The sequence below is a fragment of the Scyliorhinus torazame genome, chromosome 18 (assembly GCF_047496885.1).
Source record: "Scyliorhinus torazame isolate Kashiwa2021f chromosome 18, sScyTor2.1, whole genome shotgun sequence".
Taxonomy (NCBI): domain Eukaryota; kingdom Metazoa; phylum Chordata; class Chondrichthyes; order Carcharhiniformes; family Scyliorhinidae; genus Scyliorhinus; species Scyliorhinus torazame.
Genome location: NC_092724.1, coordinates 60,946,345 through 60,973,118, shown reverse-complemented (window position 1 = coordinate 60,973,118; position 26,774 = coordinate 60,946,345). Strand labels below are relative to the sequence as shown.

General features: G+C 51.2%; 1 protein-coding gene across 4 annotated transcripts in view; it reads left to right on the top strand.

Moving 5' to 3' along the window:
- LOC140395244 (procathepsin L-like) overlaps positions 1 to 26,774 on the top strand; it is a 77,112-nt gene that overhangs the window by 29,293 nt on the left and 21,045 nt on the right. For 3 of the 4 annotated variants that reach the window (XM_072482797.1, XM_072482796.1, XM_072482798.1), the window contains 2 exons: positions 20,279 to 20,401; positions 22,756 to 22,908. In XM_072482797.1, coding sequence (XP_072338898.1) covers positions 20,279 to 20,401; positions 22,756 to 22,908 — 276 coding nt within the window. The remainder of the gene's footprint in view (positions 1 to 20,278; positions 20,402 to 22,755; positions 22,909 to 26,774) is intronic. The other variant, XM_072482799.1, reaches the window with a different exon arrangement.

Sequence of the window (26,774 nt, the reverse complement as noted above, 5' to 3'; positions counted from 1 at the left end):
ACCTGCCCTGTGCATCTTTGGGTTGTGGGGTTGAGACTCAGGCAGACATGGGGGGGAATGTGCAAACTCCACATGGACAGTGACCTAGGGCCGGGATCGAACCCGGGTCCTTGACGCCGTAAGGCAGCAGTGCTAACCACCGGTGGGGTGGTAAATAGTGAGGAGGATAGCTTTGGATTACAGGAGGATATAGATGGGCTGATCAGTGACAAATGGCATTCAAGCCGGCTAGGTGTCAGGTGATGCAATTGGGCAAGACAAACAAGGCTAGGGAATACATGATAAATGGCAGGACTCTGGGAAGCACCGAGGATCAGAAGGACCTTGGTGTGCATGTACACCGAACCCTTAAGATTGCAGAGCAGGTGGATAGTGGTTAAGAAGACATATGCAGCGGGATTCTCCACTGGCAGGATTCTCCGTTGTGCTGGCAGTCTCCTGCGGGTTTCCCGGCAGCATGGGGTGGCCACAATGGCAAATCCTATTGGCTGGTGGCGGGAATGGAAAATCCCGCTGCTGGCGAGGATACGGCACCCAGGAAAACGCAGCAGGCAAACACGGTATACTTGCCTTTATTAGCTGAGGCATAGAGTTTAAGAGCACGGAGGTTCTGCTGGAGTTGTATAAAATGTTGATTAGGACACAGCGAGAGTATTGTGTGCAATCCTGGAATCCGCAATTTCGGAGGGACGTGATAGCACTGGAAAGGGTGCAGAGGAGATTTACCTGGATATTGCCTGGGCTGGAGAGTTTTAATTCTGAAGAGAGATTGGATAGATTTGGATTGCTTGCCTTGGAGCAGAGGAGTTTGAGGTGGTGGGGGGGGGGGGGGGGGGGGGGCAAGATAGTGGCATAGTAAGAATAGACAGGAAGAAACTTTTCCCCTTGGTGGAGGGATCATTGACCAGTGGGCATAGATTTAAGGTAAGGGGTAGAAGGGCATGTGAGGAAAAACGTTTTACCCAGAGGTGGTGGGAGTTTTGAACTTGCTGCCTGAAAAGGTGTTGGAGGTAGAGACCAATATAACATTTTTGATTTATTTGTTATAAATTTAGAGTACCCAATTCATTTTCTTTTCCAATTAAGGGGCAGTTTGGCGTAGCCAATCCATCTACCCTGCACATCTTTGGGTTGTGTGGGTGAGGCGCATGCAGACACGGCGAGAATGTGCAAACTCCACACACAGTGACCCGGGGCCGGGATTGAACCCGGGTCCTTGGTGCCGTGAGGTAGCAGTGCTAACCACTGTGTCCCAGACCCTCATAACATTTAAGAACTATTTAGATGAGCACTTGTGATCCCAAGGCATACAAGGCTATGGGCCAAGTGCTGAGAAATGGGATTAGAATAGCGAGGTGGTTGTTTTTGACTGGCGCAGATGTGATGGGCCAAAGGGCCTTTTCTGTGCCGTGTGACTCTTATGACTGCAGTGGTTCAAGAAGGCAGCTCAGCACCACTTTCTCAAGGGCACTTAGGGTTGGGCAATAAATGCTGGCTTAGCCAGAGACACCCAAGTCCCTGAATGATTTTTTTTCAAAAAGAGAAAAGCTAAGGGAATGTTCTCATGGCTGTAAATATGTTACAATAAAGTGAGCATTTGCAGCTGGCAATCTTTGGAACTATAGAACCTGCGGCAATCCAATTGTTTACAAACCCATCTGATTCACTAATGTCATTTTAGGGAAAGAAACCCGGCCAACATTTGGCTTTTAAAAATTCCACTGCTGGATGTGGGCATCACTGACTGGCCAGCATTTATTGTCCAGCTGCCCTCTTGAACCGCTTCCAGTCCCTGAGGTGCAGGTACACCCAGAGTGCTGATAGGGAGAGTTCCAGGATTTTGACCCAGCGACAGTGAAGGACCGACGATATATTTCCAAGTCGGGATGGTAAGTGGCTTAGAGGGGGCCTTCCAGGTGATGATGTTCCCATGTGTTTGCTGCCCCTATCCTTCTAAATGGAGCGGCGGTGGGTTTGGAAGGTGCTGCCTCTGGAGCCTTGGGGTGTTCCTGCAGTGCATCTTGTAGACGGCTGCCATTGTTCAGATCGACTGTAATGTGATTGACACTTAACTTCCCTTTGTAATGGCCTCGCAAGTCACTCAGTTCAAGGGCAATTAGAGATAGTTAACAAATGTTGACCCTCCCAGTGACCCCCACATCCCATGGAAGAATTAAAAAAGAATATTTGGAGATTTTGTACAAACTCCACGAGCAGCCTGACTGTCAGCAGCACAAAGAGCAATAACTGAATTTGAACAGGAAACTATTGACCACCTTGGTGCTGCAGAGGAAGAAAGAATGTTTGCATTTTCAGTTCTTCAAAATGCTGCAATCTGTTTCTTCCTGTGTACCATAACTAAATAATGAATGATTTCTGTTCTAATATTGATTTTCCCCTCAATGTTTGGACCCACTCTTTCCCCTCTCTCCCTCAGCACTTCCTGATAAATGACCCAGGTAGACAGCATCCACTTATCTGCTAACACTTGTCTGGGTCCAGGAATCTTCTGTCCCGGCTTAATCCTGTCCTCACCCCCAAAGAACCGGCTCATCCTTGTCCCGGTCATGTGTGCCCTGTGCAGCACCTTAAACTGTATGAGGCTGAGCCTCGCGCATGAAGAGGAAGAGTTCTCTCTCCCTAGAGCATCTGCCCATGTCCCCTCTTCGATCTCCTCTCCCGACTCCTCCACCACCGAGGCCTCCTCCTCCTCCTGCATCACCTGGGAAGTTTCCGAGATCTTCCCCAATCCCACCCACCCCCCCGAGAGCACCCTGTCCTGTACTGTGTGTGGCAGTAGCCGTGGGAATTCCACCACCTGCCGTCTGGCAAACGCCCTTACCTGTAAGTACCTGAAGGTGTTCCCCGGGCCCGTACTTCTCCTCCAGCTCACCCAAGCTCGCGAACTTCCCGTCCACAAACCGGTCCCCCAACGTTCGTATCCCTGCCCTGTGCCACCCCGAAAACCCTCCACCTGTTCTTCCTGGGGCGAACCGGTGGTTCCCCCGTAATGGGGTCCACGCCGAGGCCCCAACTTCCCCCCTATGCCGCCTCCACTGCCCCCAAATTTTGAGGGCCACTACCACCACCGGGCTCGTGGTATACCTCCTTGGAGGGAGCGGCAGCAGCGCCGTTGCCAGCGCCCCCCAGACTCGTACCCACACAGGACACCGTCTCCAGCCTCTTCCATGCAGCCCCCTCCCCCTCCATCACCCACTTGCGCACCATTGTTGCATTGGCAGCCCAGTAGTACCCACAGAGGTTGGGCAGCGCCAGCCCCCCCACTATCTCTACTCCACTCCAGGAACACCCTTCTCACCCTCGGAGTCCCTTGCGCCCACACAAACCCCATTATACTCCTGTTAACCCGCCTGAAAAAATCCTTCGGGATAAACACGGGGAGGCACTGGAACAGGAACAAAAACCTTGGGAGCACCGTCATTTTGATTGACTGCACCCTACCCAAGGACAGCGGCAACGCGTCCCACCTCTTGAACTCCTCCTCCATTTGCTCCACCAGCCTTGTAAAGTTAAGCCTATGCAGGGCCCCCCAGCTCCTGGCCACCTGGACCCCCAAATATCTGAAGCTCCTCTCCGCCCTTTTTAGTGGGAGCTCGAAAATCCCCCTCTCCTGGTCCCCTAGCTGAACTACGAACAGCTCGCTCTTCCCCATATTGAGCTTGTACCCCGAAAAGTCCCCGAATTCCCTAAGGATCCTCATTACCTCTGGCATTCCTCCCACCGGGTCCGCCACACACAGCAGCAGGTTGTCCGCATAAAGCGACACCCTATGCTCCTCCCCACCCCGCACCAACCCCCTCCAGTTCCTTGACTCTCTCAGTGCCATAGCCAGGGGTTCAATCGCCAGTGCGAAGAGCAGGGGGGACAGGCGACACCCCTGTCTCGTCCCTCGGTGCAACTGAAAGTACTCGGACCTCCTCCTATTTGTGGCCACACTCGCCATCGGGACCTCATACAACAGTCTAACCCACCTGACAAACCCCTCCCCAAACCCGAACCTCTTCAGCACCTCCCACAGGTACCCCCACTCTACCCTATCGAAGGCTTTCTCAGCGTCCATCGCCACCACTATCTCCGCCTCCCCCTCCCTCGCAGGCATCATGATATCGTTCAAAAGCCTCCGCACATTCGCGTTCAACTAGCTCCCCTTCACAAACCCCGTCTGGTCTTCAAGGTCTTCACCTTGGCATCTACATTTAGCAAATAAATTGGTCTGTAAGACCCACATTGCAGGGGATCCTTGTCCCGCTTCAGGATCAAGGAGATCAGTGCCCGGGACATCGTCGGGGGTAAAGCCCCCCCCTCCCTTGCCTCATTAATAGTCCGAACTAACAGCGGGCCCAATAGGTCCATATATTTTTTATAGAACTCGACCGGGAAACCATCCAGCCCCGGTGCCTTCCCTGCCTGCATGCTTCCTATCCCTTTGATCAGCTCCTCCAGCCCAATCGGGGCCCCCAGTCCCGCCACCAGTCCCTCTTCCACCTTTGGAAACCTCAATTGGTCCAGGAAACGGCCAATCCCTCCCTCCTCCCGTGGGGGCTCGGATCGGTACAATTCCTCGTAGAAGTCCCTGAAGACCCCATTGATGCCAACCCCACTCCGCACCACGCTCCCTCCCCTGTCCTTAACTCCCCCGATCTCCCTAGCTGCATCCCGCTTCCGAAGCTGATCCGCCAGCATTCGGCTTGCCTTTTCCCCATACTCGTAGACCGCCCCCTGGGCCTTCCTCCACTGCATCTCCGTCTTCCTGGTGGTCACCAGGTTGAATTCGGCCTGGAGGCTGCGCCTCTTCCTCAATAATCCTTCCTCAGGCTCTTCCGCATACCTCCTGTCTACCCTCACCATCTCCCGCACCAGCCTCTCCCTCTCCCCCCGCTCCCTCCGCTCCTTGTGGGCCCTAATGGAGATCAGCTCTCCCCTCACCATCGCCTTCAGTGCCTCCCATACCATCCCCACTCGGACCTCCCCGTTGTCGTTGGTCTCCAAGTACCTCTCTATACTTCCTCGGACCCGCTCGCTCACCTCCTCGTCCGCCAACAGCCCCACCTCCAAGCGCCACAGCGGGCGCTGGTCCCTCTCCTCCCCCATCTCCAAGTCCACCCAATGCGGGGCGTGGTCCAAAATGGCTATTGCCTAATGCTCAGTATCCTCTACTCTCGCTATCAGCGTCCTACTCAAAATGAAAAAGTCGATTCGAGAATAAGCCTTATGGACATGAGAAGAATGAAAATTCCCTAGCCCCCGGCCTTGCAAATCTCCAAAGGTCCACCCCTCCCATTTGGTCCATAAATCCCCTCAACACTCTAGCCGCCGCCGGCTTCCTACCCGTCCTAGACCTGGAGCGATCCAGTGCCGGATCCAGCACCGTGTTAAAGTCTCCCCTCATTATCAGGCCCCCCACTTCCAAGTCTGGGATCCGACCCAACATACGCCGCATAAAACCCGCATCGTCCCAGTTCGGAGCATACACATTGACCAGTACCACCCTCTCTCCCTGCAACTTACCACTTACCATTATGTACCTACCGCCATTATCTGCCACAATGCTCGACGCCTCGAATAACACCTTCTTTCCCACCAAGATCGCCACCCCTCGATTTTTGGCATCTAGCCCCGAGTGAAACACCTGACCTACCCACCCTTTCCTCAGTCTTACCTGGTCTGCCACCTTCAGGTGTGTCTCCTGGAGCATAACCACATCCGCCTTGTGCCCCTTCAGGTGCGCGAACACGCGGGCCCACTTAACCGGCCCATTCAGTCCCCTTACATTCCAGGTTACCAGCCGGATCAGGGGGCGACCCGCCCCACTCCCCCGCCGATTAGCCATGACCCCTCCTCGGCCAGCCACGCGCCCGCACCCCACACCTGGCCCGTTCCCCACAGTGGCATACCCCCGTCTCGACCCCCCCACTCGCTCCAGCTCCTCCTTAACCTTAGCAGCAACAACTCGATTCCCCCCACCCACCCCCCCACCCCCCTGGCTAGGACCCATCCTAGCTGGTTTACTCCCCCATTCCACTTCCGCAAGTCAGCTGACTCCTTCTGACCCCGGCCACTCCCGCCTCCCCTTCGACTCCTCCCATTGTGTGGCACACCCTCCTCTCCTGCTCCCCATCCACAGGCTCTCCCCCTCCCCCCTCTGTTCTAAGCACGGGAAACAATCCTCACTCCCCCCCCCCCCCCCCCCCAGTCTTTGGCACGGGAAAAAAGCCCGCGCTCTCCACCTACCAGGCCCCGCCACCAACCAAAACAGTGCCCAACCCGCCCCATCCACCCTCCCCAACCCAAAAGAGAAAAACACAGAGAAAAAGAAACCCAAAACAATGCAAAGGCCCCCCCCCCCGAACCAAAAATAGGCATAACATATCCACCGCAGTCCCCAATCGTCCATCCCGACCCTCGGCCTGAACAAAGGCCCACGCCTCCTCCGGAGCATCAAAATAATGGTGCCGGTCCTTGTAGGTAACCCACAGTCGCGCCGGCTGCAACATGCCAAACTTCACCCCCTTTCTGTGCAGAACCGCCTTCACTCGATTGTACCCGGCCCTCCTCGAACCGCTCCTGCCATTTCTTGTGGAGTGCCTCGTGCGCCTCCACCTTTACCGCCAGGCCTAAGATCTCGTCCTCATTGTCAGAGATCTTTTGTCGAGCCTCTCTGATTGCCACCCCCTGGGCCGTCTGTGTCTCCAGCAGCTTATCAATAGAAGCCTTCATCGTCTCTAGCAGGTCCGTTTTAATCTCTCTGAGGCAGCGCTGGATAACCTCCTGTTGCTGCTCTGCCCACTGCCTCCACGCTGCCTGGTCTCCGCCCGCCGCCATCTTGTCCTTCTTCCCTCCCTTCTTCTGGTCCACCACCACCTTTTTTTGTCGCCCCGCTCTTAGTTAAAGCCATATACTGACGGGGAGCTATTATTAACTCCTTCCCACACCGGGAAAGGTCGAAAAAGTGCCTTTGGGGGCCCTGAAAAGAGCCCAAAAGTCCGTTTTTGCGGGAGCCGCCGAATGTGCGACTTAGCTCCACATAGCCGCAACCGGAAGTCTCGAGAGGGAATCCTTTTGGCAGTGTTCGCTTCACCAATCTGCCCCAAAAAGTCTGTGGAAACTCCTGAAAAAGGTCTGAGAGTCTGTTCCAGACGGGAGCTGCCGAATGCGCGACCTACTCCTCCATGGCCGCCACCGGAAGCCTCGTCCCCGCTTCTTCAGTGGCCTTGGTAGATCTTTTCACAGTTGTTCCCTCTGCTGCTAGAATTCACCTTTAATAAAGGCCCTCAAGTCAGCTTGCAGCTTTAAGCTTGCCCTCCCCCCGCCTGCATGCTGGAAGAGCCTCTGTTTACCCTGCAGTTACAGCCAAATCTTTTACTGTTTCTGCCGGGTCTGGTAACCAAGAGACATACCATTCCTGGGGGACACTGTCGGGGGAATGTTGCAGTCTTCTTCCCACACCGGGAAATGTCAAACAAATGCCATGGGGGCCCTGTAAAGAGCCCAAAAGTCCGTTCCAAGCGGGAGCTACCGAACATGCGACCTAGCTCTGCATAGCCGCACCTGGAAGTGGTTAGGGTACTTGAGGAGTAATCATGAGTTTAAATCCCACCGTAACAAGTTGGGAATTTAATTCGCCCAGTCCAGCAGCTATGTCCTTTAGAATTCGACCAGCTGGGTCAGTAGTGGTTCTACCTAGTCACTCTTGGTGATGGACGTTGAGGTTCCTTACCCAGTGTACATTCTGCACCCTTGCCACCCTCATTGCTTCCTCTAAATGATGTTCAACATGGGAGGATTACTGATTTATCAACTGAGGGGGGACTGGTACGTGGTAATCAACAGGGGGTTTCCTTGTCCATTTTTGACCTGGTACCGTGAAACTTCATGGGATCCGGAGTCGATGTTGAGGATTCCCAGAGCAACTCCCTCCTGACTGTCTACACTTATACCGGTGGGACAGGCCATACCCAGGGATACTGATAGTGGGACATTAACTGTATGATTGAAGTCTGTGTTCCTTGACTGGGGCAGCTCTCCCAATCTTGGCAAAAGCCCCTCGATGTTAGGGTTGTCCAGGCTGTTATTGTTTCCATCGCCGTTTCCGAGGTCTATGCCAGGTGGTCTGTCCTGCCATTTAAGAGTCAACCACATTTCTGTGGGTTGGAGTCATATGTAGGCCAGACCAGGAAAGGTTTGCTTCCCGAAAGGACATTCGGGACCTAAAGGGCATTTGCAACAATCGACAATGGTTTCATGATCATCATAGACTTTTAATTTCAGATTTTTATTGAATTCAAATTTAACCATCTGCCTTGGTGGGATTTAAACCTGGGTCCCCAGATTATTACCCATGGTATGTGGATTACCAGCCCAGTGGCAAGACCACTACACCATCACCTCCCCTGATGCAGGACAACGAAGGATGAACAATGAATAATAGGGGGAGATAATGGTGATGTTGCTGCACTAGTGATCCAGGTTAATACTCTGGGGATCAGGGATCAAATCCTACCATGGCAGGTGGTGAAATGTGAATTCTATTATTAAATCGGGAATATAAAGTTAGTCTCGTTAATGGTGACCATGAAACTTGTAAACCTGGCTCACTAATGTCCTTTAAGAAGGGGAATCTGCTATCCTTACCTGGTCTCCCCCACATGTGAGTCCAGACCCACAGCATTGTGGTTGACTCTGAAATGACCTAGCAAGGTCAGTTCAAGGGCAATTAGGGATGGGCAACAATGATGCTTGCTGCCCATGAAAAAGTGAAGATAAGTGTCACTTACATCCCTGAAGCAAATATAACGAAACCCAGCAATGGGCATAAATTATAGAGAAGATTTTCCCTCACCGTTGGTGAGACGGACTCGGGCTCAGATTACACGGCTGCCCTCTGGTAGATTGGCAAGTGAACACCCTCCACCTTGTCATGATATTCAAACACACATCACAACACACACATCATGATAGACAGACCAACAGACAAATTAGCACACATAACACGACAGCCAATCACAGACAAGAGCAGACACAGTATAAGACAAGAAACACGACACTTGCTGGCCAGTCCATCCGGAGACAGGACAAGGCCAGGACCTCATTAACAAGACACTCACACAGTCACCACGTGCTGAGTACCAAGTCAGAAGTGTAAATAACTAGTTGGAATAAAACTGCGTTGTACCAATCGCAACCGTGTTGGTTCGTCTGTACCTCAGAGCACCCAACACCACATGGTACCAGTGAGTGAATCGATACTTACCAGCAAATCTGCCATCCTGAGCCATGGACACCCACAACAAACCGCAGCAGTTGCAAGTCGCTGGGAACCTAGGCACCAATTGGAAGCTCTTCAAGCAGCGATTTGAACTGTACATGCGAGCCAACGAAAAACAGGGCGCCTCGGACGAAACAAAGATTGCCATGCTCCTCACTACCGCAGGTCAGCACGCCATCGATGTATAAAACTCCTTGGTGTTCGCGGAAGGCGAGAACAAATCTAAATATGACACGGTCCTCCTCAAGCTTGACCAGCACTTCAACGTTGAGGTCAATGAAAGCTTTGAGAGGTATATCTTTCAGCAGCGCCTACAAGGTAAGGATGAGCTCTTTCAGCCCTTCCTGACACACCTCCGCATACGCGCGCAGTCCTGCGGTTACGGCACCACCTCCGAGTCCATGATCTGGGACCAGATCGTTTTTGGCGTTGCCTCCAGTGGCCTACGCCAGCAGCTTCTAAAAATTAAAGGCCTGACCTTAGCATCTACAGTTGAAGCCTGTGTCCTGCATGAAAATGCGACCAGCCGCTATGCCCAATTTCAGGCGACCGAATCGGCACGGAGGGGGTCCCAAGCGATCGAATCGGCAAACCAGGCCGCCCACGAGGCCGAACGCATACAGGCAATCGAGTTTCTCCCGGCCCGTGGCACGGGCGAGGGCGGCCGTTTCGCGTGCTTTTTGAGGCCTCCCGCGTTTGTGCGCGCCAAAACCTACGGCAACACTGAGGGACGTGCTGCGCAGGCGCGCCCGACGCAAGACCGAACTGCACATGCGCAGTGGTGTAACGGACGCCATGAGGTCATGACGTGCGGCAACTGTGGAGCTGCACATTTAAAAGGACAATGTCCTGCAAAAACCCGACAATGCCTACGCTGTGGCAAGATGGGCCACTACGCTGCCTACTGTTGAGCGGCTCAACCTGTGGATCTTCCACAGCTCCGACAACCTCGCAGACACGTGCGGACCATCCAGCCTCCACATCATGACATCCAAACCGACGACACAGATGACCAAGACGCCTTCCGGGTTGCGGTCATTGATGTGAACCGGGTCAACACCATCAATCCGGCTGATGAATGGAGTGCCGCCCTAACGGTCAACCGATCGCCGATCACTTTCCGCCTGGACACTGGCGCTTCCGCCAACCTCATAGCATCGTCAGCATTCTATGCCATGAAGGTCAGACCACCAATCCAGCCATCCCGGTGCAAGATGGTCGACTACAACGGGAACGTTATCCCGGCCATGGGATCCTGCCAGCTCCAGGTGACACACAAAACACACACGGCCACACTCTCGTTCGAGATAGTTGGCTCATCGAAGGACTCCCTGCTGGGCGCACAGGCATGTAAGGCTCTCCACCTTGTGCAACAAATTCTCTCTCTCTCTCTCTCTCTCTCTCTCTCTCCAGACGGCACGTCTGACTTCCCGGATGCAGAGTTCAACACACAGCTCCAATCGCTTCTCGCCCACAACCAGGAGGCATTCGAAGGCATGGGAACACTGCCATACACCTACCGAATTCGCCTCAAACCAGACGCCATCCCGGTCGGTCACGCACCTCGCAGGGTTCCTGCGCCACTTAAAGACCGCCTCAAGCTGCAGCTGCAGGATCTCCAGGACCAAGGGGTCCTATCCAGGGTCACGGAGCCCTCGCCATGGGTCAGCTCCATGGTGTGTGTCAAGAAGCCCTCTGGCAAGCTCCGCATCTGTATAGACCCCAAAGACCTTAATAATAACATTATGCGGGAACATTATCCCATACCCAAACGGGAGGAGATCACCAGTGAAATGGCCCAAGCGAAGATATTCACGAAACTGGATGCTTCTAAAGGATTTTGGCAGATCCAACTGGACCCGTCCAGCCGAAATCTATGTACCTTCAACACCCCTTTCGGCAGATTCTGCTACAACCGGATGCCATTTGACATCATCTCGGCATCCGAGGTCTTCCACAGAATCATGGAGCAGATGATGGAAGGCATCGAAGGGGTGCGCGTATATGTGGACGATGTCATCATCTGGCCCACCACACCACAGGAGCACATACATCGTCTCCAACGCGTTTTTGCCCGCATACGGGAAAACGGCCTGCGCCTCAACCGAGCCAAGTGCGCCTTTGGCCAGACCAAATTGAAGTTCATGGGGGACCATATCTCCCGGTCAGGGGTCCGTCCGGATGCAGACAAGGTGAGCGCCATCACAGCCATGCTGCAGCCGGCCGACATGAAGGCTGTCCTACGCTTCCTTGGCATGGTCAACTTCCTGGGGAAGTTCATTCCCAACCTTGCCTCCCACACGACGGCTCTGCGCCACCTCGTCAAAAAATCTACAGAGTTCCAGTGGCAGCACACACACCAGCTGGAATGGGAGGAGCTCAAACGCAAACTCACCACGGCACCAGTGTTGGCGTTCTTCGACACGTCTCGTCCCACCAAAATCTCAACTGATGCCAGCCAATCCGGCATTGGAGCAGTGCTCCTGCAGAGGGATGACACGTCGTCATGGGCCCCGGTTGCCTATGAGCCGCGGGCCATGACCCCCACAGAGCAGCGCTACGCGCAAATCGAAAAAGAATGCCTGGACTTGCTAACCGGTTTTGACAAGTTCCACGATTACGTCTATGGTCTTCCACGGTTCACGGTCGAAACTGACCACCGCCTCCTGGTCAGCATAATAACCAAGGACCTGAACGAGATGACCACTCTCCTCCAGCGCATCCTACTTCAACTCAGGAGGTACGACTTCCAACTGGCCTACACTCCAGGGAAGGACCTCATCGTGGCGGATGCCCTATCTAGAGCAGTGAGCACGCCGCCAGATGCGGAGGGGTTCGTATGTCAGGTCGAGGCACAGGTGGCCTTGACAGCGGCAAATCTGCCGGCTGACGACTCCAGTCTGGCCCGCATCTGCCGAGAGACAGCGGCCGACCCCCTTTTACAGCGAGTGATGCGCCACATGACGGGAGGATGGCTCAAAGGGCAGTGCCCGTAGTTCTATAATGTGCGAGACGACCTAGCCATCATTGATGGGATCCTTCTGAAGCTGGACCGGATTGTGATTCCGCACAGTATGCGCCAGCTGGTTCTCGATCAAATACACGAAGGCCACTTGGGGGTCGAGAAGTGCAGACGGAGGGCCCGAGAGGCGGTATACTGGCCGGGCATCAGTGACGATATTGCCAACATGGTGATCAACTGTACTACCTGCAAAGGTTTCAGCCGGCGGAACCTCCTGAGACGCTTCTGCCCCATGAACTGGTGACGTCCCCCTGGGCGAAGGTGGGTGTCGACCTATTTCACGCGCTTGGCATGGACTATGTTATCATAGTGGACTACTTCTCCAATTACCCAGATGTCATGCGCCTGCACGATCTTGCATCGTCTGCTGTCATCAGGGCCTGCAAAGACACCTTTGCTCGCCACGGCATTCCGATGACTGTCATGTCGGACAATGGGGCCTGTTTTGCCAGCCATGAATGGTCGTCCTTTGCGGCCCCGTATGGCTTCACACACGTGACGTCCAGCCCTCTGCATTCCCAGTCCAATGGAAAGGCGGAGAAGGGCGTTCACATTGCCAAGCGGCTCCTCTGCAAGGCTGCTGCTGCCGGATCGGACTTCTACCTCGCCCTGCTGGCCTATCGCTCGGCCCCACTAGCCACGGGTCTCTCGCCAGCACAGCTGCTGATGGGTCGCACCCTCAGAACCACTGTGCCTTCCATCCTGGCACCAACAATAGACCATGCTCCGGTACTGCATAGGATGCAACTGCAGCGCGATCGCCAAAAGAGATCGTACGACATAAGGGCAACTGATCTTCCCTCCCTGGCCACTGGAGACAACGTCTGCATTCACCTACCAGATGGTGGCTGGTCAGCACCTGCCGAAGTTCTCCGACGCGTGGCTCCCCGCTCGTTCCTGGTACGGATGCCGGATGGATCCGTGCGTAGGCGCAATCGCCGAGCCCTTCGCCTACTTCCACGCTCGCAACGGAACCATACACAGACGCCGTGTCCTCCACTGGTTCCTGATAGCGACTTCGTGGAGCTGCCATATACCATGCCCCTTCTGTCACCGCCCGTGGCCAGGCTCGCACCTCAGCCGGTGGTTCTCGACCCACCCTTGAGGCGGTCAACCCGAATTCGTTGCCCACCAACTAGACTGGACTTATGAGAGAGACTGTTCACGCGTCACATTTTAGCAACTGCTGTATTGTAACATGTCACTGTTTTATCGTTCCAGGCCTCGTTTGATCGGTCCAAATTTCAACGTTCTTTTTGTTATGGTACAACCTCGTTAGCATGTCACACCTGACATCGTCCCTTGTATATAGTTACGCCACATGTACATGCTGTAAATATCACGCACACACACCTTTAGCTGCACTCAGGACACATATTTATATTTATAACCACGTAGGCACATAATCTTGTAAAAAAAGGGGGATGTCATGATATTCAAACACACATCACAACACACACATCATGATAGACAGACCAACAGACCAATTAGCACACATAACACGACAGCCAATCACAGACAAGAGCAGACACAGTATAAGACAAGAAACACAACACCTGCTGGCCAGTCCATCCGGAGACAGGACAAGGCCAGGACCTCATTAACAAGACACTCATACGTTCACCACGTGCTGAGTACCAAGTCAGAAGTGTAAATAACTAGTTGGAATAAAACTGCGTTGTACCAATCGCAACCGTGTTGGTTCGTCTGTACCTCAGAGCACCCAACACCACATACCTGAGAACTGGTATTGGGTTCATATGAGATGGGACAAAATGGTTGTTTTTGGACGAGCACAGTGTCATCTGCAAACTTTGAAATAATGCCCTGTACAGCCACATTTATGTTATTAATAGATATCAAAAAGATATCCTCATACCGATTCCTCGGGGTCACCAATGTATATTTCCTTACAGTCTGAAATGTGACATGGGAATCAGGCGAGACAATATAAATTAAATACATTAATGGGAGTGAAGTATCAGAAAGACCTGGGAAGTGTACATCGGGCTATTTAGAAGTTGCCACGGCCACACCCCATCCTCTCTTCCTCTAGTCTTCCAGCAAGAAATTGATGGTCATAGTTATAGTGTCATACAGCACAGAAAAGGCCCTTTGGCCCATCGAGTCTGCGCCAGTTTAAAAGCAACCACCTAACTATCCTAATCCCATTTACCAGCAGTGATCGATCACGAGCCCTTATTGGGATATGGCAATCCTTCCCCCTCTATTGCCTCTGCCTGGATTCCACGTCAGGCACTGTTACTTGCAGCTTATGAATATCTCATACAGCAAGTTTGTTCATGTTAAAAGGGATAATTAGGTGACCATGAGCTAAAGCTCATTGGACACTGTTCGCCAACACAGCATCCTCCAATATCAAACATTAACACAAGTAAAACAAAGTAAGATTTAAAATTGAGTTTACATTTTGAACCATTGGATGTGACTATCGTAAGGCTGTTTGGTGTGTCAGCAAGAGGTCTGGAGGCTTGCATGGTTGATCATAGACCGTTTATTGATATCCCATACCTCTGTAGATATCCCAGGTATTGCCGTGCATGGGTGCTGCCTTCATGCTGGCTCAATTTAGACTGTACATCGAAACATACATATAAAATAGAAGCAGGAATTCAGCCCTTCGAGCCTGCTCTGCCGTTCATTATGACCGTGGCTGATCATCAAATTCAGTACCCTGATCCCACTTACCCTCCCTCCCCACCCCGTATTTCCCTTAATCCTTTCAGCCCGAAGAGCTGGAACTAATTCCTTCTTGAAATCACACGTTTTGGCCTCAACTACGTTCTGTGGTAGTGAATTCCACAGATTCACCACTCTCTGGGTGAAGAAATTTCTCCTCATCTCAGTCTTAAAAGGATTATCCATTATGCTCAAACTCCTAGCTCTGGAGTCCCCCACCACCGAGAACATTCTTTCTGAATCTACCCTGGCAAAATCTGTCAAACTTTAAAATTTTTTAATGAGATCTCCGCTCACTCCTCTTTTATAAATTATTTTTCTCAATTAAGGGGCAGTTTAGTGTGGTCAATCCACCTACCCTGCATATCATTTGTTGTGAAGGTGAGACCCATGCAGACATGGAGAGAATGTGCAAACTCTACACAGATAGTGACCCGGGGGCCGGATCGAACCCGGAACCTCAGCGCCGTGAGGTAGCAGTGCTATGAAAGTCCCGCCATCCCAAGAATCCGCCTGGTAAACCTTCGCGGCAGTCCCGCCAAAGCAAGAACATCCCTCCTCGGATAAGGACACCAAAACTGCACACAGTACTGTGGCCTCACCAATACCCTATACAATTGCAGTAAAACATCTCTATTCCTACATTCAAATCCTCTCTCTATGAAGGCCAACATCCCATTGCCTTCTTTTCTGCCTGCTGTACCTGCGCGCTTACTTTCAGCGACTGATGCACGAGGACACCAAGGGCCCGCTGAGGATACACCTCTCTCAATTTACAAGCATTCAATTAATAATCTGCATTCCTATTTTGCTTCCGAAGCGGATAACCTCACATTTATCCACATTACACTGCATCTGCCATGCATATGCCCACTCACTCAGCCTGTTCAAATCCCGCTGAAGCATCTCTGCATCCTCCTCACAGCTCCATACAGTCTACTATCATGTAACTCTCTACATCACACTGTGGATGATATTGTTCTTCAGTCCTACATTTACCCCTGCTCTGTCGAGCACTTTTACACTACACTTCCCCCTTTACCTTGCCCAGATATATTTACAATACAATATTTAATTTACATGCTACCGCTTCTCTCCTCTCTGACTTTATAAATTCGGATGGCCTGGAGGCGTCACGATACTTCCAGATCTCAATCTGTCATGTTTGAAGGAATGGAAGTCTCAGTTTTATTTGGTTCAGTTTGTTGGTTTGGTGTTGAGCGTATAATACTCTGTGTGCCCGATACTTTGTTGTCTTAATTTGATTAGCTTTTTGCGCTGCTTCATGTTACGTTTTTCTTTATTGACAACCCGACTGCTGTATTCGGATAGTTTCCCCCATTCCTTCTGAAGGGAATGTTTATGCCGTTCATCCCCAGAGTGGACTCAGATTTTCTTTTTCCATGTGGTCCACCAAGATCTTCCTGGAAGTTGATGTTTCAAAAATGGAACCTTCATTTCACAATTTCAGCCAAATATTAATTTGCTTTTTAAAAAAAAAATTCAATTCCTTTTCAAGCTTATGAACCTTTTCATTTAGCTCAGCAAGTGCTCTGATGAGTTCAATTGTCTTTGTTTCAGAGTTGCCTGCGGAACCCTTATATAAGGATAAAAACATTACCTGGGCATCCTTTCAGACTCTTTCTTCCATGGCCACTGACATATCCTTCGAGTTTTCTAATTCACTCAATCTGTTTCCTTGAACCTTCCTTTTATACTTTGAAGGTCTGGATTTGGTCTTTCACACTGTTCAGCTCATCTTTCATGTTCTTCAGATTGGATCGAAGTTCAAGGATTTCATTGCTCTTTTCATGACTCGTCTTCCTCAGGAAGTTGGCTTTCCTTAGCAGTGTGCAATTCCTGTATGCTATCCTTCAAGCTCACGTTCTGTAATTTTACTTCTGCTAGTTGTTTCTGAGACTCTTCACGCTCCTTTATGGGAACGTCTACTTTTTCTTGCAACTGATCAACCTTTGCTTGACATTTTCGGTTCTTGATTTTCATTTTCGCCATGTCATTTTTCAGGAACTCAGTGGTTCTCAGTGTGTTTGAGGCATCCAGCACTTTGTTTTCTTGAGCTTCAATATCGGATTCACATTTTCTGATCTTATTTCTATCTTTTTTTCCCTCTGCAGCGGAGCTTGTCCGTGTCGTTCATTTTGATTTCAATGTTGGCCAGGTCTGTCTCTGGTGAAGTCCTAAATTGTAATGGAATTGTGCTACACCTGGCTTCATTATCCACTTGCAGCTTGGAAGGTTCTATAATTATTCCTTTCAGTGTCTCCTCTTTTCTATTCAGCTCTTCAGTCTCTTGGCTTCCTCCTAAAATATTGAACATTGCTGAGTCCTCTCTGCCAACTGATTATTCAGTTTGTACAGAGTGGCATTAAATTCATTTTGCTTCCCTCTATAATTTTCCCAGGGAATAACCTTTGATCTGAGGGATCCTTGTAGTGTGTGAAGATCCTTCATCAGGTTTTCCTGTTCTTTGCAAAGCTCAATTGCTTCACCTTGATTTTTCTTGTAGTTCAAGAGAGTCTCCTTGAGTTTCTTCTGCTGTTCTTCCATTCTGCTGTCTCTATTCTTCATGTTGCTGAATTCTTCACCTCTTGCCAACTTACGCTGTGCTTCAGTGCATTGTTTTGTCGCTACTGCTAAGTCCTATGCAGCTTTTGTTGAAGTAGTATTCAACATCTTTTGTAACTCCTCATGTTTTTCCATGGATACGTATTGATTCTGCAGAGTCTTTCAGGGCAGTAATCCCACAGCCACCTGCTCACTTCACACTGCCACCTGCAGCTACGCTTGGGTAATGTGTCAGCATTTTCAAAAAACTCTGTTTCTAAGCATTTTGGCCACTTCTTAGCCTCTCTCATCTGCGTGAAACTCTTCAGTTCGTGCACTTCATTGTGTTGACTTAGCCTGCAACTATTTAGTGATTTGCTTAGGTATTTTTGTCCTCGCTCTGGGGACGTCCGTCCCCCTCACTCGGGCTGCCTGAACACCCCCCCCCCCCCCCCCCCCCCCCAACACACACACACACACACACACACACACTCTGTGGCCTTGCAGTTCCATCACAATTGTGCCCTGGATCTGCTGATTGTGATGGTTGCCTATTTTATAAGGTAATTTCAACTTTTCGTTTACTGTATTTTCCTCACCCTTGTGATTTAGCAAGGCCTCTTGACCCTGCCTTCCCTCGGCTTCTCCTTTTCACCTGCATTATTCTGCCTTTCAACCTTTTTGCCATTTTTTTGGAATTTTGGTCAGCCTTTTTTCTGATCTGCTGGGTTCCTTCACTCTGCAGCCGATCAGGCTGCCAGCGGATCTCCACCCGTCCTGGAGGAGTCCTTCAGTCCCCATATCTGCAATGAACTTTTTAGGTGATCTGCAACTCTGTTACCAATTTAGGTGCTCTTCTCTCAGATCAGGCTTCAGTTTCTTTACTTCTTCATGCTTTGTGAATCTCAGGTCCTTCTCGAGCTTCTCTGGAATTTTGGGGCCATCTTTCACTGGCACCATGAGGCCTGAAGGCTTGTGTGGCTGAACATAAGCTGTTTATTGGAAACCCATAACTATGTACATATCTAAGGTAACTCCTACTCATGGTTGCTGTCTCCATACTGGCTCCTTCCAAACTCTACTACATACACTGTGTACCATCATGGTGTACCACAGCAATATAGTTGACTCTTAACTACTTCCACATGGGCAATTAGGGATGGGCATTAAATGCTGGCACAGTGTGCGATGCCCACGTCCCATGAATGAATTATGGGGGTTAATGGTGGAGACAGTGGGGTAGTGGTATTGTCATTGGGCTAGTAAGTCAGAGACCCAGAATCATGCTCTGGGGACCCCGGTTCGAATCCCGCCATGGCAAATGATTAAATTTGAATTGAATATAAAGAAATCTGGAATCAAACGTCTGGTGATGGCAATGAAACCATTGTATGCTTCACTCCATATCAATGTATTTACATTGTGTATTTATCGTATGTCCTATGTTTTGGGCAGGATGATGGTGTAGTGGTAATGTCACTCCACCAGTGAGTTAGAGACCCAGGATAATACTGTGGGGACCTGGGTTCAAATCCCACCATAGCAGTCGGTGTAATTTAAATTGAACTTCCAATAATTGTTTGAGGCTGCAGGTAAAGTCTGTTTATAAAGGCGGCACGGTAGCACATTGGTTAGCACTGTTGCTTCACAGCTCCAGGGTCCCAGATTCGATTCCCGGCTTGGGTCACTGTCTGCGGAGTTTGCACGTTCTCCCCGTGTCTGTGTGGGTTTCCACCGGGTGCTCCGGTTTCCTCCCACAGTGCAAAGATTTGCAGGTTAGGTGGATTGACCATGATAAATTGCTCCTCATGTCCAAGAAAGGTTGGGTGGGGTTACTGGGTTGCGGTGGTGGAGTGGAGGTGTGGGCTAAGGTAGGGTACTCTTTCCAGAGTCCGGTGCAGACTCGATGGGCCGAATGGCCTCCTTCTGTACTGTAAATTCTATGATTCTATGTACTCTATATCAGACTGTGAGCGGTACTGTTCTCCAGTCCCACATTAACCTTTGCTCTGCTGAACCTTTACACTGCAGTGACCAGAAGACTAGGGAAACTGAGGATAATTGTAGCTATTGCAGACCTAACCTATATCAACTAACACCCTGCATGGATTGGCCATTAAACACAGCAACTCCTAGCTTTGTAGCTCCAATTTCACAGTGGTCAGTATCTTCAACAATGTAAGCATCGCCTGAATTCTTGGAAAGCTTTTTTTCCCCTCTTTGATAAAGTATTTCAAGCTGTGCAACTGAGTGTCACACAAGTTGCACAAAGTTTAACTTCACCTTGCTCTAGGAATGGGAATACTAAACAAAACAAGCTTCTGATGATGAGAGCATAATGGTTTTCACTGAGAAGATCTGCAGAAGGGAATGACCCCCCCCCTTTATTTCCATGATTATTAATATTGTGTTGAGTAAGGGTGGCATGTGGCGCAGTGGTTAGCACTGGGAGTCCAGCACTGATGACCTGGGTTTGAATCCTGGCCCTGGGTCACTGTCCGTGTGGAGTTTGCACATTCTCCCCATGTCTGCGTGGGCGTCACCCCCACAACCCAAAGATGTGCAGGTTAGGTGGATTGGCCACGCTAAATTGCCCCTTAATTGGAAAAAAATGTGATTTTGTACTCTAAATTTATTTTTTAAAAATTGGGTTGAGTGGAAAACCTGCTTCATTTTCAAACGGTCTCAATTCTCTAACTTTTCAGAATGATGAACGTGGTCGGAGAATGGTGTGGGAGAAAAACCTCTGGTTCGTAGAATATCACAATCAGGAGTACTTGATGGGCAAACACACGTATAATCTTAAGATGAACCAGTTTGGAGACATGGTACGTATTAAGATAGGGAAGGACTTTGATCAGAGATATTAAGGTAAAGAACTGTTGAGAAGAAGCCTGCAGCAGGCAATGAGAGCAATCAGTGAATGTCACGCATTGACTTTATTACTTAATATTAAAGCATTTTAGCTTAAGTTAAATATTTCATCAGAATATTGGGACCAACCAAGCCTAGGGCGGGATTCTCCACTCCCACGCCGAAGTGGCCGCGCCGTCGTGAACGCTGTCGAGGTTCACGACGGCGCGGAACGGCCCCGGTCCTGACCGATTCAGGCCCTGACAATGGGCCAGGATCGGGGCCGTGTCATCTACATGCGCCAGGCCTTGTCGCCCGTGTAAAAGTGGCGCCGCATAGATGACGCGGCCGGCACTGCAGAACGGGTGTCATCCACGCATGCGCGGGTTGGCCGGCGCCAACCCGCACATGCGTGGTTGTCGTCCTCTCTAAATCCGCCTCGCAAGAAGATGAGGGCCGGATCTTGTGGGGCTGCGGAAGGAAGGAGGTCCTCCTTCAGAGAGGACGGCCTGACGATCGGTGGGCACCGATCACGTGCCACCCCACATTCCAGGTGAAGCCCGGTGCAGGATCCCCCCTCGCACCCCCACAGGCCGCCCCCCCAGCGTTCACGCACCGCCCACGACTGCAGCGACCAGGTGTGGACGGCGCCGGGGGGAACCCGCCGTTTTGGCCTGGCCGCTCGGCCCATCCGGGCCTCAGAATAGTGGGGGTGCCGGAGAATCGCCATTTTGGGTGTCTCCGGCGATTCTCCGGCCTGTGGCCCGCGAAACTCGACCGGGCCGTTCCCGCCGCTTGGGAGAATCGCGGGTGGGCGTCGGACCGGCGTCCCCAGAAATTTTGGCGGCCCAGGCGATTCTCCCAACCGGCGTGGGAGTGGAGAATCGCGCCCCTAATGTTTGGATTGGGTAAGTTGTGAAAATTTAAGAAATGTCAAACTTGATCCCAACCTGCCTCACGGTTGGATGAGGTAGGGGTGAGCAACCAACTCACTCCCAGGAGGTGGGTTGGTCATATAAATCTTAGAATGAGGTTGAGGTTGCATGCCACAGATTTAATTTATCACCCAAATTTAATCTTGGCTGGAGAATTCCCGGGCCTTGGGAAACCCGGCAGTTAAAGCGAGATGAGTGCACTTTATGTAAAATGTAGTGTCCTTTACAGCATTGCTTGTGGGCCAAGAGGAGCAGGAGTGCTTCTTTCCTGCTCACTGTTGGATCCCCACTTTTAAAAAAATATATATTTTTATTCTCCTTTTTCACATTTTCCCCCAAATTTACACCCACCAACAATAAACAATAATCAGTAACAAATATGTCAATCCCCATATCAATAACAACGATCCCATCCTCCCAACAAACCCCAAACATTAGCCCGCATGTTCACATAAATAAATGACAAAAAGGAATCAGGAATCACCCATAGTCACCATCAACACACACCAGCCCCCTCTCCCCAACTAATGTTCACTCCTTCAAAGAATCGGCTCATCCTCGCCCTCGTGAGGTGTGCTCTGTATACCACCTTCATCTGTATCAGCCCCAACCTCACGCACGAGGTGGAGGCATTCACTCTCCGGAGCACCTCACACCCGACTCACACCAGAACCCCTCCTCCATATCCTCTCCCAACTCTTCCTCCCACTTTGCTTTGATCCCTTCCAGTGGTGCCTTCTCCTCTTCCAAAATAGTCCCGTAAACCGCTGACACTACCCCCTTCTCCAGTCCCCCTGTCGTCAGCACCTCCTCCAGCACTGTAGAGGCCGGCTCCTCCGGGAAGCCCTGTATCTCCTTTCTGGCAAAATCTCGAACCTGCATGTATCTAAACATTTCCCCCTGCTCCAGCCCATACTTCGCTTCCTGCTCCTTCAATCCTGCAAACCGACCCCTGAGAAACAAATCTTTTAGTGTCTTTATCCTCTTCTCTTCCCATTTCCAAAAATTTCCATCCCACCTCCCTGGCTCAAATCTGTGGCTGTATTGTGGCTTACTTGTGTGCATTTCTTAGCCGTAAACTCTCATTTGGTGTGAAGAGAGTCAACCTGGTTACTTTTGCAAGCTGTTAAAATATGTTGTACTATGAGTTTACTCAAAGTAACTTTTAAACTAATATTTGGATCCCTACAATGCTGGAGGAGACCATTCAAGCTATCGAGTTTACACCGGCCCTCCGAAAGAGCACCTTACCTAGGCCCACTCACCCTCCCTATCCCCTGTTCTGCCCCTGTATTCCAGTATTAACTCCACAATATTTAACCTTTATTCCTTTACACTCTTACTCTGATTCGTTCCGTTGTTCACTCCTCACTGAAACTCTTGCCACCTTTCAGACCTTGGAGGAGTTCAATGAGCAGATGAATGGATTCCGCCTCTTAAAGCCCAGGAACCCATCTGAGCAACTTGCGAGGATTCCAGAATCGGTTGCGATTCCAAAGCATGTTGATTGGCGCAAAGAGGGATATGTCACACCAGTGAAGTACCAGGTAAAAATAACTTTTTCTGAGGAACCAAAGCAGCATCAGTTAGGCAGGAGAGGGGTTGGAAAGAGTTAATCCGGATAGAGTCACTGAAGGTGAAATTAGCCTTGGACGATGGCACAAAACAAGCCACAATGAATTAACAGCTCCTTTTAGATATATATTTAAGAGGGAGCTGAACAAGCATATGAGAGAGAATGGAATAGAGGATAACTGTAGATTTAGCCTAGAAAATATGAGAGGCGATTCGAGTGAGCATAAACCCCAACATGGACTGTTTGGTCCACATGGCCTGTTCTGTTACTCTATACCCTGCCGTGGTAAATATAAAAATGGTCATATTTTATAGTTTGTATTTTTGCAGTAATGTTCTTAAAAATTTGTGTTGAAATGCTTACAGATATTGGGCGCGATTCTCCGACCCCCCGCCGGGTCGGAGAATCGCCGGGGGCTGGCGTGAATCTCGCCTCGCCTTGTCCTGAATTCTCCGCCACCAGAGAATTGGCGGGGGCGGGAATCGCGCCGCGCCGGTCGGCGGGCTCCCCCCGCCGATTCTCCGGCCCGCGATGGGCCGAAGTCCCGCCGCTGTCAACCCTCGCCAGCCGGCGTGGATTGAACCACCTACCTTACTGGCGGGGGCAGACGGCGCGGGCGGGCTCTGGGGTCCTGGGGTGGGCGCGGGGCGATCTGGCCCCGGGGGGTGCCCCCACGGTGGCCTGGCCCGCGATCGGGGCCCACCGATCGGCGGGCGGGCCTGTGCCGTGGGGCACTCTTTTTCTTCCGCCTTCGCCATGGTCTCCACTATGGTGGAGGCGGAAGAGACCCCCTCCACTGCGCATGCGCGGGGATGCCGTGAGCGTCCGCTGACCCTCCCGCGCATGCGTCGCCCAGCGAAGTCCTTCCGCCGCCGGCTGGCGTGGCGCCAAAGGCCTTTCCCGCCAGCCGGCGGAGCGGAAATCACTCCGGCGCGGGCCTAGCCCCTCAAGGTGAGGGCTTGGCCCCTAAAGGTGCAGAGAATTCCGCACCTTTTGGGGCGGCCCGACGCCGGAGTGGTTCCCGCCACTCCATTACGCCCGATTTCCCCCGCCCCGCCAGGTAGGGGAGAATCCCGGCCAATATGTCTGCTAGAGCTGTGATTAAAAGTGAGATAATCAGTCATTTTTGCAGGAAAGGTGTTTTGCTTACAGATATTAAAAGCCATTTTATGTTGTTGTAACAGTTTGAGCCTGACTAAACAAATCAAGGCACATCTTCTCACAAGAGACTGTGCGCTTTGAGTACAGCTGGTGTAGCTAATGGGAGGGGCCAAAAAAGGAGTTGCTTCCAGGGCTCTAAGCTGAGCAGAAGATGTTCAGCTTCATCCTAAAAAGGTCTCTCTCTACAAGAACTCTGCACCAAGATGTGCAAGTAAAACCTGGTTGTCAACTTTACACATAAGTGATATTTATATATGGGTTGTTTAATTGGAATGTAGAGGTAGGTTTCAGGAAGCAAGTTAAGATGTTGTACATGTTAACTGTAAAGCTATTTCATTGTTGCCAATGAGCTTAATTCTCTGTTCAAATTGAGGTTTGTTTTAATATGTAAACTCCCGACTTGTCAGTGTCATCCCTCCTGTGAGGCAGTAACATTTCCTCACAGTTTTGCCAAATGCAATAGTTGCATTCTAATATGGGATTGTAACCAAAATTGGGGTTTTGGTCCAGACCCATAACACCACACAAAACTTCAAAACAGTTTCCTGCTGAGAACAGGCAGCACGGTAGCCTTGTGGATAGCACAATTGCTTCACAGCTCCAGGGTCCCAGGTTCGATTCCGGCTTGGGTCACTGTCTGTGAGGAGTCTGCACATCCTCCCCGTGTGTGCGTGGGTTTCCTCCGGGTGCTCCGGTTTCCTCCCACAGTCCAAAGATGTGCAGGTTAGGTGGATTGGCCATGATAAATTGCCCTTTGTGTCCAAAATTGCCCTTAGTGTTGGGTGGGGTTACTGGGTTATGGGGATAGGGTGGCGGTGTGGACCTTGGGTAGGGTGCTCTTTCCAAGAGCCGGTGCAGACTCGATGGGCCGAATGGCCTCCTTCTGCACTGTAAATTCTATGAAGTACAAAATGCAAGACCCCAATCTTTAACTTTGTATGCTGACATTCTATTGAACATCAAATTTAATATAATAGGAAATTGACACAATGGATGAGAGGAAGGACCTATGTAGATTGAGAAAGATTTAAACAACAGCATTTTACGATTAAATTCCAAACGTAAACATGTTGGGGGGAATTCTCTGTCCCACTGCACCAGTTTTCTGGTGCGGCGCGCCCTCGCCAGCAGGGGGATCCTCCGTCCTGGCAGCCGGCCAATGGGGTTTCCCATTGTGGGCACCCCACGCCTTTGGGAAATCCACGGGCGTGAGTGCGCTGCCGGTGAAGTGGAGGATCCCGCCGGCAGGGAATTTGGGGCGGGATTCTTGTGAAGAAGCTGGGATGAAGCATTAAGGAGGCCCCTGCCCACCAAATTCTCTGGGCGGGCAGGAGTGGGATGCAGCTGGGCTCACTGCCTCGGGGGGCAGACTCGAGGCAGCAACCGAAGTTGACAGATGGTGAGGCTGTAACTCCCGCCTCTGTTTGCTGGGACATTGGCCCTGTCATAATGATGACTGTCAGGCCCTCCAGCCCTCACCTATCCCCAATACAACCCATGCCCTTTACATGCTCATATTTCATGTCCCAAATAATCCCATGCCCCCTCATAACCCCCATGTACCACTCCATGGCCCCCTATGTATCCTCTAAGCCAAACCAGGATCCACAGTGGACAGACCTCCGGAGCAGAGCATGGGAAGTCCTTGAAATGTACATGTGGAAAAAAATCAACTTCTCACAATCTAATAGAACTCTCACTCAAATAAATTTCATACCCCATAACCATTGAAAACAAATATAAGCCCTCATGTGATTATTTATTTGTTAAAAACAATAATCTATTCAGTATCTGCAGGTGTGATTCAGCGAACCCATTGCGCAGAGCGTGAATCAGGGCGCTATGAGTGAATCGTGTAGGAGCCCAAAATAGGGCTCCACGCTGGATGACGAACTGATTGCAAGTCACTCTGCCTAGTGTAATTTGAACCTCGACCTCTGGTGGGATCCAGATCTGCATTTACGGTTCATTTAAACACCCAGACGGCGAATTCATCTGGGATTCAACGGCCATGCCCGGGAAGCCTCACCAGGGCAGTATTGGGTCACACAAAGGTGGAAAAGCTGTAATGGCACTGGGGGTGGAAGGTCCATCTGGCCATTGGAGACCTCCGTGCGGTCCAGGTCAGGGTGCTCCTTCTGGCATCTGCCTGTCACCTTGGTAGCAACACCCTGGCACTGTGGCAGTGCCACCTGGTATGCCTGGATGTCTGGGTGGCACTGCCAGGGTGCCTCATGCACTTCCAGGGTTCCAGGATGGTAGTGCCAGGGTTCCCAGTGCCAGGTTGGCACTGCAAGGGGTCGGGCCTGGGGTGATTGGAGCTTTGCCAGGTAGAGGGGTAATGTGGGGAGGGACGGTTCCTGAGGTCCTCTCCAAGGCTGGGTTAGTGAGGGATCACAAAAATGGGGTGGGGCTTGAAAGGGGGAGGTAGCCTTCCAGAATGGCACCCCGATTTGCGAGAAACTCGCCAGCAGGAAATCCCTCTAAGTACGGCCTCGGTGGATGGCATGGTGGCGCAGTGGGTAGCACTGCTGCCTCACGGCATTGAGGACCCGGGTTCGATTCCGGCCCCCGTCACTGCGTGGAGTTTGCACATTCTCCCCGTGACTGCGTGGGTTTCAGCCCCGCAACCCAAAGATGCGCAAGGTAGGTGGATTGGCCACGCTAAATTGGCCC